At 39.8% G+C, this 19,540-nt stretch overlaps 1 protein-coding gene across 1 annotated transcript in view; it reads right to left on the reverse strand.

The window, feature by feature from the left end:
• The window catches only part of CNTNAP2 (contactin associated protein 2), a 1,944,007-nt gene that overhangs the window by 632,689 nt on the left and 1,291,778 nt on the right, over nt 1–19,540 (reverse strand). Inside the window, exon 13 of the mRNA XM_032304549.1 lies at nt 18,695–18,895. Coding sequence (XP_032160440.1) covers nt 18,695–18,895 — 201 coding nt within the window. The remainder of the gene's footprint in view (nt 1–18,694; nt 18,896–19,540) is intronic.

A 19,540-nucleotide genomic window follows, 5' to 3' on the forward strand; every position in this document is an offset into this window, starting at 1 on the left:
ACACAATCACAGGCACACAAACTGAAGTGGGGAGCCATGGGAATAATTTCAATAGTTTGCAATTATTTTAAATGATTTTAATCCTAAGAAGGAGCAAAATGATACTTCAGTGGAGAGGTTTTTCTCCCCTAGGATATTACTTAAGGGCCAAAAATGAGGTATATGGAAGACAAGGTTAAATGTCATTCGTGGACTCTGAGCATTTGGAATAATTTTGGAGTATCAGTTACCACTGATAAAAAAACAAAAAGTTCTTTCATATCAAATCTATTACAGGCAACAATACCTCTGAGTACTATGTGTACATTTCAGAAGTTGGCCTCGCCCCTAGCTATACTCTCTGCTTTGGGGTGTTGCTCTTTCATACATATCATGTCTGTTTTTAGTTCAGCTAAGGCTCAGGAGGTATGGGCGGGCATGTGGAGAGGCTAGTGCTTCCCCAAAATATACGCAAAAAGGTGTTCATGAACCGACATCATTTCCCTACGAAGATGTTTCATTTGTCTTCACAGATCACTGAAAGTGTTTTGGGTTCTGTCCTTCAATCATTCCACTACTCTTTATTATAATAATGTTGATGACTATGTGCTGGGCACAGTTCCACAGGCTGGTCATACAGTGATGACTAGAAAGGCAACAGCCCTATTCTTACTGAGCAAACATTCTTGATCCAAAAACAGGCTAGGAAGCCCTAATCTAAAGCTTATGGTAACTTCATTATCACTGTTCTCCTTGTATTCCAAAAATGAATAATTACCCTACTTGATTGGTTTACAAATGAGTATTTTCCAAGTCATTTATAAGCATTAAGAGGTTTTATTTGTCACTGTTAAAGAAATAATTATGGGAAATCATGTTTACTGCTTCTAAAATTATATCTCTATATAAAATTTAATATATATATAAGCTTATATAGAAGTTCTTTATTTATATATGATCAAATAAAAACTTTTCTGTTTTAAGTTATTTCACTACTATGCATTTCCACCCCCTAAATAAAATGACAAATATATATTAGCTTACTGTTCTGTTCATATCTCAGAGATTCAACAGATTTTGCTACATAGAAAACTGATGTTATTTTCCTCCTCTACAGAACTTGGCCAAGTGACTTCTATGGAGTAGATCTGCAGGAGATGGAGATGTTCATACAGAGAATGAGGCACTGCAGGACGGATGGATGAGTGACTAAATGAACGTGAGCACGTGTAGAAATACAGGGTTGGAAAAACCACACCATCCAGGGGCTGTGATTACAAACCGTCTACAAACCAGTAGCTCTAGGACTCCCCTTTAGGACACACAACCGAAAGCCAGTTCCTCTAGGCAGCATGGTCTGGGCTGGGCTGCCTTCAGCCGCCTGCGTAGGCCTATTATAGATCAAGGGCAGGAATAAACAAGTCCTGCATGTTATTGCTTGATTGAATGACTGAATGATTACCTCATTCTTAGGTAAAAATAAACCAAAAGCCCTCAGGGTCCTGGGTTTCCCCCTCTCCACAGCACATCCCTTGAACCAAGAGGACTTTATTTAGCTTCTCTCCCCCCCTTTTATTTAAACAATGCTGCTATGAGAGTGTTATTTCCAGGGTCATACTCAAGGTGCTCTGATACAGGAACACTCACTGGGGCCAAAACCACACACTAGACCTGGATAGTTTCTTCTTTTCTAAAGAATATGCCATAGAAATTTTAAGGAATAAAATCAAAACGTATCACCAATTTGTTGGAGACATGTTGAAATCAATCGACTTTTTTGTCTTCTGATAAATTAAGAAAACATTGAATTTGGTTGTGTTAATTTGCTAGGTGTTCTAGGTGGTTGAATGACAGAGATGTTACTGAAATTTTTCAGAACTCTTTTTTTTTAATGTAATAACTGCACAAGCCCAAAGCAATGAAAAACACAGAAATAATGAACTATTAAGCTAATAAGTTAACATCAATAGGAATTCCTATAACCAAATTCTGAGCGGGCTACACTCTTAAGGTAAAGAGTATCCATTACTCACCCGTACTCATACAAGAGTACCATCTGCTACTTGATGGTATCACTTGTCTCTTTGCAAAAAAGAAGCCTTTAGGGATGGTAGGCCTGATGTTCTGGGCTAATTATAAGTTAGATAATTATATCTTGCTTAGCTACATTTCCCAAGTAGTTTTATCTGAATTTCCTGCCTAACCCCTACACCTTAATTTTATTTCCTACTCTGACTCTTGCCAAGAGCTGCAATGCATCGTTAATCAGCTCCTTGACTCAGGGGCAGATGTAGGGACTGTGCCATCCCATCAGTGGGCTAAATGATCCCTGACAACACTGGGATGTTGTCCTATGGGCCACAGTGCAGATGCAGAATTTGGAACGTGGTTTGGAAAAGGGTCCTTAAAGAGGGGAGGGTATTTATTGGGCAAAGTGTCTGATGCTACATTTATGTTATATAAATCACATTGGGGTTGTTGCATACTTGATTAATATTTGTACTATCTGAGCATTATAGGTTGGAATTGAATTTTCTAAGAAAGGATTGACCTTTCTTGCAAGCATATAAGAGGTGTGTCTTTGTCTTGCTAAGACAAAGACACACCTCCTGAGAGTCTGTGGTGCTAGAGCACTGAGGGAGAGGGTTTGGTACTTTTATTAGTGTTGGAGATATGAAGGCAGAAGGCTTTGGTGACTGACTTTCCATTAGGGTAGTGTTCTGTCATGGCACAGGCTGGTAGGACGTGGATATTGAGAAGTAATCACAAAGGAGGCCCCTGAATTTGGAAGGTCAGAGCAGAGGAACTTTCTCCAAAGCCCACACTACCACTAAGTTCTACTGAAGAACTCAGGGAGCTGTCTGAGCCAGTGGACTGGGCCTCAGTGTGGGGAGCTGACATTTACCAAATTGGCTTAAACATTTCTTTGGCCAAAATTCTGTTTGCAGAAATAAAAACATACAGCTTAGAGTTAAAATGCAAGGATGTCAGAAAAGAGGAGTTACAGAAAGAAAAATGACAGTATATTAAGTATTTCCCCAAATATGCAATAACCCCATCTGGGCCCTTGAGACAAAGGGAGGGAGAGCACAGAAGCTAGGGCATTTGGGGCTGGCTTCAGAGGTGCCTTATCTCTAGAATACGGCAGGGAAGGGGGGGCAGGGCCTGGTGGGGGAAAGAAGCCCAGGATAGATGCCATCATCTTCAGGAAATGGCTTGTAAAAGGTTGATGATAACCACAAGGAGAACAGCCATCCCTTGAACACAGGTGGCTGGATATAAGCACTTACATTTTAGCGTGTATGTCAGGTGGGTGGGCGGGGGCCTGAGGATGCTGACAGGGAAAAGTGTGCATGGTTCCCTCTGTCCCACACATCCTTTAACATTGGCCTCACTCTACGATGTCTTCAGGGCCAATGTTGGGTGCAGTGTGGTTCCAGAGGCTCACCCGTCTCCCACCTTCCTACTTCTCTTTAGAAGGAAGCTGTTTAAAACAGCTTCGAGAGGTGATCCCTGCCTTAGGGACCCAGGTCTCAGTGGTTTCTTAACCACCCACAATAATTAGCTGAGTAGCTTGATGAGAATGGGTGGTCAATAAACATTGGTTCAGAGAATGAATGGCTAGATGAAGGAATGAAAAGCAGTTTCAAAATTAAATAAGAAGGGTTTTAAATGCGAAACGGTATGTACAAGGCAATGCAGTGACTGGGAACTTTATGCTAGAATTTAATGGATCAACAAATGTACGATATCTGGCAGCGGCAGAGTCTTCCCCATCCCTGTAGGGAGGATTTTAAAGCAAGTCCACATGAGCACGAGGCCTCCTCTGAAACTGAAGGGAGCAGTGATGGGGGGAGAGACATGGCGCTGGGGTAACAGTGTCATCTCAACAGGAGAGCACCAAAACTGGCTCCTCTTTGAATAAGCAGAGTTGGTCAGAAAACAGGCACCCATGGCAAGAGAAGGTTTTCCAGTAAAAGAAAAAGGTGCCAAACGGAGGGAATAGACGGCAAGAAACAGACTTCTTGGAGAACCTCCACAAGGGCTGGTTTCTTTACCACGACAGTTTGTGCCTAAATCCAAGCTGTGTATAGGTGTTTGGTCCCGCACAGCACGGCGTAATTCATACGAGCACGGCGTAATTCACATAACCACGGCTTTGTGTGGCTCATGAGCAGTCATGAACATTTTTTATACAAGTGGCAGAGTTATAGAGAAATCCAAATCCCAATGTATTAATTAAAGTATCATTTTACATTCTGAGGACATCCAGGTGGGCTCTCGGGAGAGCAAACAAATCAGAAGATAGGAAATTATTTTTAATATTTGCAAACACTGAGAAAATATTTGTGTTATTTTGTTTTCCACCTCATTTCAGTTTCTTTGTTATTCTTTCAAAGCAATCTCTTAGGGAAAAAAGACATTATGCAAATTTCACATCAAGTGATGTTTTATATTACATCACCTCATTAGGCACATCCTAGTAGGTTTCAGGAGCTCTTTAAAATAAAATCCATTCCCTTCTCTCCTCCTCCTTCCCAGGGGTAAATCTGCTGTCAATCTTAAACAAATTTAACATGTCTGGCTATAAATTAATTGTATTACTTTCGAGTCACTCCCATTTAGATTTCCTCTGCCTTATCTTTCTTTCTATCATCACGTGATAGCTTTCCAGCAGAGTTCCATGCAAAACATACACGGCCTGCCTTTTATTTGCAACAGTAACACATGGATAGATAATAAGGCTTATTCACCTGAACGGTTTCTCCATCTTGGTAGGATGCATTATCACAAAAGCTTCCAGGGAGTAGATGGTTGAACATTAAGACTTTTTTGCTGAGCAAGTACTTCTTTATCTTCACAGTCAGTTCCAAATTGGAAGCTCGAATATGATGAAAATGATCAAAATATCTATAAAAGCTACAAAGAAGTAAAGTACTCTATCTGCATATTCCATTTGATCCCTGTGGGGGCCCAAAACTAAGTTTCTGAGCAATGAATGCAAACATCTCAATCAAATGATGACGACTTCCCTCTCAGAACTGGAAAAATACTAAGGATTCACTTATATGTAGGCCACATCACCTAAGTCTACCCAACTTTTCTTTCCTTTGTCATTCCTAGTCTTTGAAAAGAAGATTCAGTTCTCTGTGTGCAATAACACAGCACTGGCAACACTCCCCCCAACCCCCAAAAAAGAGAACTGTTAGGAACTTTAAGGTATCATCTTTGTTGTCTTTGGTTGTCAGTAAGGGGTCTTGAGGACTTCCCTGAAGACTCTTAAAGATCAGATCGTCCTCTTCTCATTGAACCAAAATATCGACGCAAAGCTGGAACTGGAACAAAACTACCACTAGATGACCAGCACTCTACTGTAATATGACTGAATGTATTACCAGACCTAAATAATAAAGACAGGGCAGAAGGAATCCAGACAGATAGCCAAGGTGCAGGTAAGACAAACTTTGCATGACTGCAGCCTAAGAGAACAGGCTCCGTGGTCCAAAGATAGCTTAGACCCTCTCTCAAAACCTAATCCCTCCTCGTGCTCCCAGTCCATGCTCAAGAAGCAAGCACCTGATTCTAATTTGGCTCCCCATGTGGTAGGTCTACAGAGAGAGATTTGGCAGGGTAGAGAACAAAAGCACCCAGTCCCTCTAGCATTCCATTTTTCATTACAAATTGATACACTGGCATCCTGGTTTCTGTGTACCGTGCCTGCTAGAAGGCGCTGGCCAGACCATCCTATTCCTTCAGCAGTTACTCTTCTCATTTTAAATTAATACAGTGGCATTTTGATGGTAGATCTCAATCTCCCAGACTCTGATTATATTTGAGATCAAACTAGAGTGTGCTGATAAATCAAGTTCTATCAAAAGAATCTGACTCTGAATCGTAGAAAACTCATTAAGGTAATGTCAGCTATCTTGAGAGACAGCCTCCGAGGCTTCTCCACGTGATGCAATTTCAGCTACCAGAATTTGATGCAAGCTGAGTTTCTTTTCCTTTCTGAAACTTCTATGCATTTCATCTACACTATCCTAAGAAGTTGCTTCAGATAAAATCTCTACTAAATCCTTTCTAATATAAGTGAAGCCCAATTTCTTTGTTTTTCTACGTTCTCATTAAAAATGAAACTTCCAAGGCAGTTCAACAGTATTTTTATTTTCTCAAGGACTCCTCTTTTTTATAGACCTTTCTCCTCCTACATATATAACCCCAATTATAATTCTCCTCAGATCATTTATGCTTTTTAAAAGTTTCTCTGAACTATGCCTATACATATTTTATATATTTCACCTGGGTTAGACTGCCCCTGTCTTGAGGTGATGCCCAAAACAGGATAACAGCAATTCTGGGCAGTAGAAAATCAGTTCTTTAAAAAACAACCAGTTATATATTTCCAGACTATTCTTACTCCAGATGATGCTTTTATACATATTCAGTTTATATTATTTTAGATCTTTATTTCCCATATTTGCCAAATTTGACCCGTCTCCATTGAATATGTGTCTGTTCTTGGTAAAACACTCTGGCCTTAGCAGTATGGTATCAAGTTACATTTACTTTTTAATTTTTTCCACCTCTGTCACTTCTGATCTGAAATTCACTTGTAGTTAACAATGTAGTAAATTACAGCTAACTTTTAGTTCTTTCCAGCCTGATTATTTTCCCTAAAGATGATGTTTTCAACTCCAGTAGCAAATACCTACTCCATATAAGTAGTTTGATTTCTTTGCATTTCAAATAAGCTCTGTGTGTTGTTACTTTCAGGAAGTCTATCAGAACTAGCCAGTTTCATGGAGGAATTCTGCTTGACTTAGTTATTTTTGGAACCATACGGGGTGTGTTTGTGGTATTTAGAATACATAGAGATACATCAGGTTATCACAGGGACATGCACTGGTACATTCCCCAACAGGGGAAAAAATACACATACTTATACATATGTATATACATATATATGCATAGATAAATAGTGAAGCGGATGCTTTATCTAATCTGAACGATATCTATTGCAAGACGAGAAGGAAGAAGAATAAATTGCCCAGGAATGGAAGGAGGGAAGAAATCACCACCATTGAATAACCTGTAACTTCATTATCATGTTTACAGTATACTTTTAGATACTGGTTACACTCTTAAAAGTTATATAACATTCCAAAGCCAAGTACTGATATTAAAATAATCTGCTATATTAGTTCATCTTCTGGCTACTTTTTATTAGTTTGGATAATATGTGTCTACTGATTCCAGAATTCAGGTCATCTCTGAAAGTCTGAGGCCTGTGTTTAGTGACTGTTCATTTAGAAGTGCACATTTCTTCTTTACTTTGATGGATATTATTTTGTTAATACTTCCTATTTTTACATTGAAACCTTATAAGTTATTCTACCAGTTCTCTTCATGTAAACTCCTAACTGTGGCTAACAGAGCTGAAACCTCAGTCCCTGATTATGTATTAAGCTTCATTCATAACTTGCCAATTTCATAGCACTGATCCTAGTAATTTGGTTGCTTCGATCACCTTACCGACTTGATGTTTTGCAATGAAACAAAATAAAAAAAAATTTGGTTTCTGGAGATCTTTACATGGCTGTCTTCTAAGAAGAAAGATAACTGATTTTAACATTTGGGCTAACTAGATCATTATGATTTTATAAAAACTATGAGACACTAAATAGAATCCCCACTCTGGCTGGACTGAGTGCAGACAGAATGAGCTGTTTCGTTCTAGTTATTTCCCCATATTTCTTCTGATCTTGTCCTCCTGCCCCGGGCTCTTACCACCCCCACCCCAACACCCTCCTTTGCTGCCTGCATAGGAAGGTCCCTCCCTCCTGTTTACCCCACACGGAGCCATCACCCCTTGTCCATTCTCCCTCTTACTTACAAGCCTGAACTAAGAGCTGCTATATTCTTTGGGCAGAAATAATTCCCTACTCTAAGAGAATAAATTTCTGTCTCTGCTGGGTGATTTTTATGTCCATGTCCATGTCTTAGGGCCACCCTTTAGGCACTGCCCAGCCACAGGCAGACCTGGCCATCTCTGCCCTTGCCCATTCTAATGCGGTCTCTGAGCAATCTGTCAACAGCAAATTAATAAGGTAAGAAGGCAATGTTGGGCCTGGCATGTGTGTTAGGCTTAAGTGTGTATGTTTCTTCTGGAAAGAAAAAAAAGAAGAAAACGTCAACATTTTGTTTTCATATCTCATGTCTGAAAGTGGATAACCTTTTGCAACATTTTTCTATTTCATCACTATACAATTTACCTGTTCTATTTGAAATACCTTGATATTAAAACATGAAAGTCAAGCGCTCTATAGAATGAGAGGCATGTTCTTATTTCTTTCACATCAAATGTTTTTCAATATAGTTCCGAACAAATTGTCATCAAAACCATATTTTTTAATATACTTGTCAGGGCCAAATCGAGGATATTGAAAAAAAAAATAGAATTTCAAAATGCAGCATTTGCAGCTCTCATAAATGTCCCTTTTGGCCTCCTGCTTAACAAAAATGCTTCAGCCTTCTGTTTTAATTGTGCTAAAAAGCACATTCTAATTTTGCACTTTAGGAAAAATTTAAAATTTCCCCAATTAGCTTATTAGGTGGCCCCTAAGCCCTTCTTTCTTTTGTTCTCTTTCATTCTCCCCCGCCTTCCTTTTTTTTTTTTTTTTTTAACATTTTGGTAGAAAATACATGTGCGTCTAGAGACACAGAAGCCTAGATTTTAATCTTGATTTGGACTCTTAGCACCATTTTTACTGTTTTCCTTTGGTGAATTAACCCTTCCAAAGTTCTATGTTTCTTCAGGCATAAAATGGAAATAATAATACATAATTTACAAAGTTTGGGAGATGGACAGAATGAGCCAATATATGTAAATGTCCATGGTAAGGATTTAATAAACACTAATGCCATTTTTCTTCCTTTCATCATGATCTAATTTAGGGATTTAAAAATATTATTTATCTAAGTATATATAGGACAATACATTTAGCCTGAATTTCAGATCCAGTACCAAGAAATGGGGGGAGAGAGTTATTTTCTTTAAGAGAATTTAAGATATGGAATGAAGGTCAAAATTGCTATTGCATTCCTATTTGACTAACACTCTGCAATATTATTCACTGTCCTATAAAAACTACCCAATCAATTGGTTTTGGGAAATCATAGGCAAACAGGATAATAGAACCCAGGTGCATTTTTGGAGACTTAGTATTTTAGAGAAGTTCTGTCATTCGCTAGTCAGAAAATAACAAAACTTGGAAGACATACTGTCTTTGAAATAAAACTCATATATTATTTCATTTTTATCCATTCTTAAAAAAAGTGAGTTCTTCCAAATTTCTCTGAGCTTCTATAACAGTACATTTAGTTTGCATGGCAATGGGATTTGATTCTATTATGAAAGTAAAAATAGAAGAACACTGCAGAGTAATGCGGATGGAGTGAGGGAACTATCCTGCGACTTTCCTAACGTAATGGGTATGGGGTACACTTATTTGGGTCAATGGAGATGTTTTCCTTTAGGCAGAACTCGAGCCAACAATGAATGAATACTGCCAAGTCCCTGGTGGACATAGGCTATCTTGGTTAAAATGTGGAATATAGGCACCAGCAAAAAAATTTTTTTTTTGAAACCACACAGAGAAAAGGAAAATCTTTGTTTTTGACTTGAATAAAGTTGATCTGCTGGAGTCATTCAAATCACCATTGCTCTAACCATATAAAATGGTATTTTACTTGGCAATTTGACATGAGGTTCACATGCACCTCATCGTAAATGGAGGGATGGGAGAACAGAAGGTCCCCGAACACCCCTCTCATGTCGCTCTCACCTGTCTATGCTGACCAAGAGAGCTCCATGTTGCACAATGGAGGGAATAAATCATTGCTACTCTAGAAATGGATTTCTTACTAGGTCATTTTTAAAAAAAAAAAATCATCTTTGCTGACTACAACGATCAGATTAGTGTGCAAACATAGCTGGGCTCCAGTGTCCATCATTCAACCAAACATGAATCAAGGTGTTGCTATATAGGTATTTTCTAGATGTTGGTCAGTCCATTTGTGGTGGACTTTCGGTAAGACAGATTAGGCCATGTAGGCTGGATGGGCCTGATTCAATCAGCTGAAAGGAGAGAAGGGCGTGGTCTTCCTTGAGAAGATGCTCTACTCTCTTCTCCATCTGGAGTTCCAGTCTACCCCGAGTCTGGGCTTGCCAAGCCGCGTCCCACTAGTGCATAAGCCAATTCCTTGCAATAAATTTCTAAATACATATATCCTTACTAGTTTTATTTCTCTGGTTGAATCTGGAGTGGTACACTGGCCCATGGGACTCAAAACCCCTCTCGCCTCCCATTCTAAAGCTTCTGCAAAGAGCTCCTGATTGTCTCCCGTAGAAAATACACATATCGATGTTTTTAGAAATTGGTATGAATTCTAAATTTATTCAGCTTTTTATCCAAGGTGTACCAGTAAAATCCCTTCAAATAATAAATGACTTTATTTTCATTATAAAAAATTTTCTCTACTTTAAGGCAAATGTTGTTTAAAAATGATTCTTTGCCTTCCTTGTATTCTCATAGCACCTAGCAGATTATTCTATAGTCAACCAATCTTTGCTCAATGTTTCTTAATAAAACTAGATATTTCCAAGGGATTTTAATGAAAAGTTCTTTTTTCAGTATCCTGTTGAGGAGAGAGAGATTTTTAAACATAATTTACACAAAATAATCAATTAGGTCGATCTTCATTTTATGTCATGGAAATGGATAATTTAAAAGATGATACACAAACAAAAATGTTGATGACTTAAGTATATGAGAAGACACTTTCCAGGGCACCTGGGTGGCTCAGTGGATTAAGCCTCTGCCTTCAGCTCAGGTTATGATCTCAGGGTCCTGGGATCGAGTCCCCCGTCGGGCACTCTGCTCAGCGGGGAGCCTGCTTCCTCCTCTCTCTCTGCCTGCCTCTCTGCCTACTTGTGATCGATCTCTCTCTCTCTCTCTCTCTCTATGTCAAATAAATAAACAAAATCTTAAAAAAAAAAAAAAGAAGACACTTTCCAAATTCTACAGCATGATATAGGATTACTCCAAAGTATACCTTCATTCCTATTTCAGTCATGAAAAAAAAAAAAAAAAGGAAGCTATGCACAGGCACTCACAAAATAAAATGGTAGAAATAAAAAGTCTTCATCAAGTTCTAGAAGGTCAATCTTTCTCAAAGTCACACCTTGAAGCTCAAGAAGTTGCCACCTTGAAAGGCAGTATCCTTTTAGTAGAGGTCAGTCAAGTTGTCCTCAGTAAATTTGCCCTTCAGATTAATTTATTAATCAGAAATATGGGACTTGACCAAAGGTCACTTGGCAAAGAGCATTTCTAATCAGAGACAGAAAAAGTAAAAGGCACAAAGGAAAATGTTCTTTCATGGTGGTTGAAGAGATGGGATGGGTACGGATCCTGCTAGGGTTCACTCTACCTCACTTGGGTTGGGTGGGGGCACTGAGCTCTCCACATGTTTGCCTTCTCCTTAGTGAGTCAGTAGGCAAGGCTTACGAGAAGCTGGATTGCATTTGAGCCCCGCTTTGTCACACCCAGCCACAGTGACCTTCAGTGAGTTCATTCACCTCTCTCAGCCCTGTTTTGCAAAGTGGAGATAATAAAAGCTAGTTCATCTAACTCTGAGAGTTAAAGGAATAAAATGTCAAGAATGGTGTTGGTCAATAGAATTTAATGAAAATCTCTACTCTTTCCTGTATCTCCCTTCTCAGAGCAGGTGTTTTTTTGTTTGTTTGCTTGCTTGTTTGTTTTGCCAAGGTAAATGCCATAGTCTCTTGTCTGTCCTGGTGCCCCATCCTTCCTTTTCCGTCTTACATCTTTAGCCTCTTCCTCTCCACTGCCTCCTTCATTTATAAACTTACTCATAACTCCTCGTTTTTTAAAAATATAAAGAATTCGCAAACCCTCGCTTTGGTTCTGTCTTTTGACTAAGCAGCAATTCCGTATTTAGCCATCCCTCCTTACCATGGAACTTCTTGGAAACCTTCACTGGCTGTTCTCTTTTTCTCGTCACTCTATTCAGTGGCCCCGCCCACCAGACCCCATGGACGGAAGCTCCAGGGGCCTCCCAACAGTCAAAGCCAAGGTCTGGCTTCCCTTAAACGATGTCTCACCACTCATCACACTCAATTTTCTTTTCCTTTTCTTTCTTTCTTTCTTTTTTTTTTTTACTCTTTATTGTTAAACACTCCTTTCCTTTAGCTTCCTCATTACTAGGATTTCCTAATTTGACTCTCTTCCTACTATTCCCATCATCTCTTTTGGGTCCTTTAGCTGAACCTCTCCTTCACTCACCTCTTCAAACTAGCATTTTCTTTCTTTCCGTGTTCTCTCCTTACTCTTCCCATGACCTGAGTCCTCTGATGAAGGCATCACAACCGCTCAGAGTCATTTACTTTATATTTACTCCAAGGTACAGGGAAGATAGCATTTTCCCCTCTGCTAAAGTTACTCTGCAGATAAGCAATCGTGACTCATGCTGATTCTACTACCTACACTTTAAAGAAAGTCTTCCCTCTTGGGGCCCAGGGGGCCTCTCAGACATCCAGTCTTACCTACACTGAGGTGGCCCAGCGAGGGATGTTCTTTTCCTATGAACCCGGCCCCTCCATGCTGTTCGTCACAGGACAGCAGGGATCTCCCACTTAAAACGTCCCTTTGCGCTTTGATTGGACTCGTTAAGGCCATGCAAGATTCACCTTTGTCTCCTTTCTCCTTCTCTCTCTCACCTGCGAAGTCTCTACTCCAGCCATCTGACCTCTCAGTCCCTCCCATGTCCCCTGCCCTCCATCTCCAAATCTGCACATTCTGACATCTCTAACCTAGAATTCCGTCTGCCAGTTTTTTTTGAGTTAACTTGTATGAATCCACATGTCCGCTCACGTGTCACAATTCCTGATACACAAGAAACAATAAATATTTATAGACTGATTATCTCATCCATTATTCCAGTGGAGGCGTTCATCAATTCTATCCATATTGCTGAAATAGCCTCTATTTTCCCTGTGATCATTTTGTCTCTTTCACCACAGCACGCTCTGTGGAGAGTCTAGTTGCCTGGGTGTGGAATATGATTAGATTTTATCCTCTAGTTTTCCCTTTTAGTTCTTTCTACCTCTCTGTTTGCCCCATTTAATTGGATCCTCCAGTGTCAGTATAATTACTTAACACAATAATTAATGATAAAACTGATTAATCTTGTGATTAATATACTGACAGGACACAATGAAAATGCTAATCTTTGGCTACCATCAAGCAACGTTTTTATCTATGTTTCAAGAGGTAAACAATACATTTTCTTATAATGCACAGGACTGACTTGGAAAATTCACTTTCTTAATAACTTCACCAAAGTTTAGAAATTTTTTCCTAAAACTAGGTTATAACTTACAATACGAAAGTCATGTTTTCTTGTTGTTTGGATGCCATTAAATCACATTTTAGTATCATCAAAATATATTGAATTTTAGACCGCTTACTTTACAGGCAAAAATTGTGAAAATGATTCCTTTTCAGTAGATACAAAATCTAACAGTAACCTACCCAAAAGGATGGATAATTTATATTGCTTCTTCCAACAAAAGAAGCAATAAAACTATGACTTATGAGAATAATACTACATTGAGAAATTAAAAGAAATGAAACACTGGAAACCAATGAAAACAACCCTAAATATAGTCAGAGGAGCACGAACCATATCAAGTTTACACTTCTACAGTTAAATAAATCTCGATGGATGTAAGGAAGAAATACCTCAACAAATAATTTCTTAATTAGAAAGTATAATGTTTTGTAAAACAAATATATGACTCCAGCACATCTAAGATATACAAATAAGCAATTTAAAGCAGACTAATAGGTTGTATCCAAATATAGGGAAATATTTTATCTAAACACCTTAGGATTGCTGCCTAAGATGTTTCTCAAGTAGGATCTAAAGAAACTTTCTCTTGGTATCTAACTTATCAAACTGAGATTCTTAAAGTATGTATTGCAAAAGTAGATTTCATTGTTTAAGAATTTTTATCTTTCTTAAGTTCAGATATTGCTACATTTGTAGTTCTGGGGATATAAATACAAACCATGTTAACATCCTTTTGGCTTTGGACACCCACATATGTTTTTCTTTGTTAAGGTAGAATGTGTTCATTCCCAAATTGGTAGGCCTTCCTTCAAACAAGATCTTCTATGGAATAAAGTAACTTTGCCTTGTTTCTACGCCTTTTACAAAGCTGACTAAGACCAACTGAACTAATAGTAACATGGCAAGAACAGATATGACCATAACAAATGGCAAAACCATTACTTTAAAATTGATTCCATTTTTAAGTTTTATAGTAATAAAAAGAAGATAACATTACGACTCTTGTAAAGTTGTGCAAAACCAACAATGACTAATTCTACATTTGTTGGCTAATGGGATGGTACAGCGACACATTTATCAAAATAAAAATGAGGTCCATATGCATACAAAATCAACTCTTTATCATAAGTATCATTAGAAACTATAGAGCCCCAAATGAACTCTTGAGGGTAAGGCTCTTAAAATAAAGAATAACATTTTAAGTGCATAGCTATTACAAACTCATTTGATATTCATTTTAATTGCCATGACTATAATGAATATACTTTGTATTCAAACAGATGTCACAAGTACTACTACAGAAGTTCCAATATAATTCAGTCTTAGTTAAGAACGAGTAAATGGATATTTAAAATTGAATGTTACCAGGAAGGAGGGGGAAAAAAAAAAAAACAATTACAGCAAACATTAGCTCCTTAAAGCAGCAAAGTAAAGATTTTTATTAAATTGTGTTCTTTCTTATTCGGACATACACAGAACGCGATCAGACAGAAACCCTTGCCGCACCAACTACTCCTTCTCCTTGCTTCAGCGTTCTACACAGCAGCTCATCTGGGAAACAGAAATTGGGAGTACGAAGGATGACTCCGTCTGAAGGATGACTTGCGAAGGCTAAAATACACCGCATAACATTTAGAGACTGGTCTATGAAAAGGATTAATAAATACTACAATGCCAGTGTAGGTTAGCTGAAGGGGCAGGTAATCAAATATGCCATTTTCTTTTAATTGGCCAAATTCTAATATTCCCTTTAATCTTCAACATGGAGAACTGAAATCTTAAAGCCTAACAGGAGAGACCTTCACACTGCAAATTAAAGATGGTGTTTTATGGGGCGCCTGGGTGGCTCAGTGGGTTAAGCCTCTGCCTTCAGCTCAGGTCATGATTTAAGAGTCCTGGGATCGAGCCCCGCATCAGGCTCTCTGCTCATCAGGGAGCCTGTTTCCCCCTCTCTCTTTGCCTGCCTCTCTGCCTACTTCTGATCTCTCTGTGTCAAATAAATAAATAAAATCTTAAAAAAAAAAAAAAAAGATGGTGTTTCTTAGTGTTTGGATCACAGACCTACCCATGAATGGCTTTTTAAAAGCAAATATTCCCGATGCCAACCAAGTTCTATCAAATGAGACTTCTAGGAGTATGGCCCTGGAATCAGCATTCTGACAAACCTAAACACTGGGGATGCACACACTTGTTTAAAACAACTGCCTCAGGTAGGATGAATATTTAAAATTATGTACTTTCATTTTATTCTAATCAGCAAACATTTATTAAGCACTAATCTTCTGTGAATGAAAATTATATACATATACATGTACATACAGGCAAGCGGCATATGATAAACTTATTTTCAAAGTACCACCTATTAAGTGCAATAATCATCTACAAAGGCCTGGAAACACAATGTCTGGAATCACAAGAAAATAATCTGCTATTGTGCAGATTAGCAATTAACTCATGATTCTAATTTAGTATTTATTCTCCCTGAAAAGGCGTCTGGAGATTGACAAGAAGTATATTTAGCTTATTAGTAGAAAATGTACCTGAAATCCTGTTTAAAAAATTTATCCTACTTTTTCTGATCTTTTAGAAACCCTCTGGTTTTGAAAAAGAGCGTCGGAAGAGTGTGAGGCCTCTTGGTGGCTGTGGGGAGGACGCAGAGGGCACCCAAGATGGAAGAGGGAAGGAATGCAGAGCAAGACCAGGGGCGCTAGAGGCAAACTCTTCTGCTTACCTCCAACCTAATTCTCCTCGTGCCCAAACTGTAAATTGAACTTGTTTAGATGTCACATTGTGTTTTGTAACCACCACAGCAAAATTCAAAAAGCAAGAGTTGACTTGGAGTCTATGAGAAGAATGGAGGAAAATAAAGTTGATGGTACCAAGTTATTTTTCTTTCTTTTTTTATTTTTATTTATTTATTTGTCAGAGAGAGAGAGAGAGCAAGCACATGCAGACAGAGTGGCAGGAAAAGACAGAGAGAGAAGCAGGCTCCCTGCTGAGCAAGGAGCCTGATGTGGGACTCGATCCCAGGACGCTGGGATCATGACCTGAGCTGAAGGCAGCCGCTTAACCAACTGAGCCACCCAGGCGTCCCCCAAGTTATTTTTCTTGACAGCAGTTTGCCCTCACCCTCATCCGCACCCCCATGACTGAAGACTAATCGACGGAGATCTTTGGAACACACCTCAATAACGAGCATTCACTCATGAAACTTGGTGCCGACTAGTCAATGGAAGTTGTTAATTGCACCCAGTGCCCGGTGTGTACAAGACACCCGGTGTATTCTCCATTATCCTTCGCTGACTTTTCCCGGCATGGGAAACAGGATCCAGTCAAAATGCAATGATGATGAGTGCAAGTGCAGGGGAGAACAGCTGGGTTGTAGGGCTTGGAAAGCTGCCCATGGCCCACGGCAGTGGTTTTCAAAGTCATTGCCTGGGAACTCATGTTATTAATTCATTCAGGCTGCTAGGGCAACGTACCAGCTTGGGAGGGGGGGCGGGGAGGCTTATGCAACATACATTTGTGTCATGATTTTGGAGGCTGGAAGTCCAAGATCACGTTGCCAGCCATCTTGGTTTCTGGTGAGGGCTCTCGTCCTGGCTTGCACGTGGTTGCCTTCTCACTGGGTCCTCACGGGGGAGAGACAAACAGCTCACTTTTTGTCTTATTTTTTTAAATGTATTTATTTGACAGAGAGAGATCACAAGCAGGCAGAGAGAGAGAGAGAGAGAGAGAGAGGAGGAAGCAGGCTCCCCACCGAGCAGGGAGCCCAATGCGGGACTCGATCCCAGGACCCTGAGATCACTACCCGAGCCAAAGGCAGAGGCTTTAACCCACTGAACCACCCAGGCGCCCCTCACTTTTTGTCTTTTTCTAAGGCCACCTATCTCACCAGCTTTATGAACACATTTAACCTTAATTACCTTCTAAAAAGCCCTATCTCCAGACTTTTGCTGACCCTCTTTCAACATCCTCAAATCGTCTTTCTGCCTCTTAGCACCACCTCAGCACCCCAGCCATGATCACCTCCCTTTCCTCAAACAGCAGAAGCACTAATTGTCTGAACCAATCATGTCCACAATTTACAGATTTTACTTTCTTAGAGTCCATAGGTCACACTCATCTATCATTTCAGCACAAGGCTTTGCACATTAAAAGAACACTCAAATCTTTAAAATATCATAGACAATGTTTTATATAACTCTTCTTCATAAATATTCCACACCAGCATCGCCTCCAATCCAACACTGATTTAGGGGCAGCAAATAGACCCTTGGTCTGTGATTAGCATGATGTCACTTCTCAAGGTGCCCAATATTAAAAATAATCAATACACTCCTTGCTACTAGTGAAATCCTTAAGGGCATCAAACCCTACAGTAAGCATTTAGTACATGACCCTATGAAATGCTCACTCACTTTGCAGTAGGCATTATGATCCCTATTTGAATGAAGACGACACTGGCTCTTGAGGCTTAAGAGTCCCATTAACTCCACCAAAGTCACACCTGGAGAGCGGCAAGGCTGAAAAGTGTGAGCATTTGTTTTTTTGACTCGGAGCACATGCTTTATTTCTACATGCTCTGTTAGACTAGAGACTGAGGGATTTCATTTTCTGTCAACATCTTGAATCTGCTGCCAAGAAACCCAAAGCATATGGATCTCTTGGAAAAGATACTTCTAGTGTATCCTTTGGAAACTCTTTATTTTCTACACCCCAAACACACACACACACACACACACACACACACACACACACACCCCTCTAGGGCATCGCAAAAAAGAAGCCATCATGAAAAAAAAATTAGGGCAAACTTGAGACAAGTAGATACTGTTAAATGATTATAGACAACAAAGAGCTCTAAATTTTTTCGCCACTCTACATGTTATTTACCGGCGGCAGCCTTTAGAATGCTTTTAGCTTTAAGTTAAAGACAGCTGAACTCAGAAGGTATGACTTGAAAGTTCACAAGAGGCTCTGATACACGTTCGCCCAAAGCAACGACGGATAATTAAGCATCAGAAACACTCAGACACACATACGTGCACCGAAAACTAGAAAAATCTGTAAGCTGAAAACAATGGAATTTTCTTCTGAAAATTGTACTTTCTTAGTTTCATTCCCCAGAAAAACCAAGTGATGGTTTGCTTTTTTTCACAGCTGCCTGCACTTTGGAGACTGGACTATAAGATAATAAGTCGCACCTGTTGGACTGTTTCGGCAATTCCGAGCACCAGCTGAGATCGTAATTAAAAGTAACACTCCATTCTCAGCCTACCTGGGGTGTTCAACAACCTCGACATCTTGCAGAAATAGGAGACGTACTGCTCGCAGTGCTCGGCGCTGCTGGTGACGGCGCTGATCTGGTCCATGGAGGCGCTGTACACGAGCTGTGTCACTGAGTACTTCTCTGGGCTGTAGCCCACCACCGTGGTCTGCATCTGCAAGTCGTGAGACACTATGGTCCACACTTTGTCCTCTGTGCAGAGAAAAACACCAGGAAAGGGGTCATTAGTATGCATGCACTTCTTTGAGTGGAAGGAGATAATGGAGCCGCACTTCCCCTGAACTGGGGTAGTAGAACAGAGTTACGGATCTCCATCCTTTAGGCTCTGTCCTGCACGTTCTCCTTTATAGACAAAGCAGAAAGAAAGGCTTTTTATTAAGAACAAATGCAAGGGCTGCCTGGGTGGCTCCGTCTGTAGGTTGGGTGGCTGACTCTTGATTTCAGCTCCAGCCATGATCTCAGAGTGGTGAGATCGAGCCTGGCATCGGGTTCCGTGCAGGGGGGTGGGGAGGGTGGGGGTTGGGGAGGTGGTCAGCTTGAGGATTCTCTCTCTCCCTCTCCCCTTCTCTTTAAAATAAATAAATAAATATTTTAAAAAACAAACAAACAAAAATACTAAATGCAAGATACCTCCTAAGCACAGGGAACAGCTTGTGTCTCTGGCTGCTGCCAGCACGCACAGCCCTGAAAGCAAGGTTCACCATGTTCGGACTCCCTTCATGACTCCCCCTAACCCATTACTCTGGTGCAACAGCATCGGCTCTTTCTGAAATGGACTGTGCTCTCTCCAGCCTCCGAATCTTTGTGTATGCTGTTTGCTCTGATCAGAATACGCAC

The sequence above is a fragment of the Mustela erminea genome, chromosome 11, assembly GCF_009829155.1.
Source record: "Mustela erminea isolate mMusErm1 chromosome 11, mMusErm1.Pri, whole genome shotgun sequence".
NCBI classification, from domain to species: domain Eukaryota; kingdom Metazoa; phylum Chordata; class Mammalia; order Carnivora; family Mustelidae; genus Mustela; species Mustela erminea.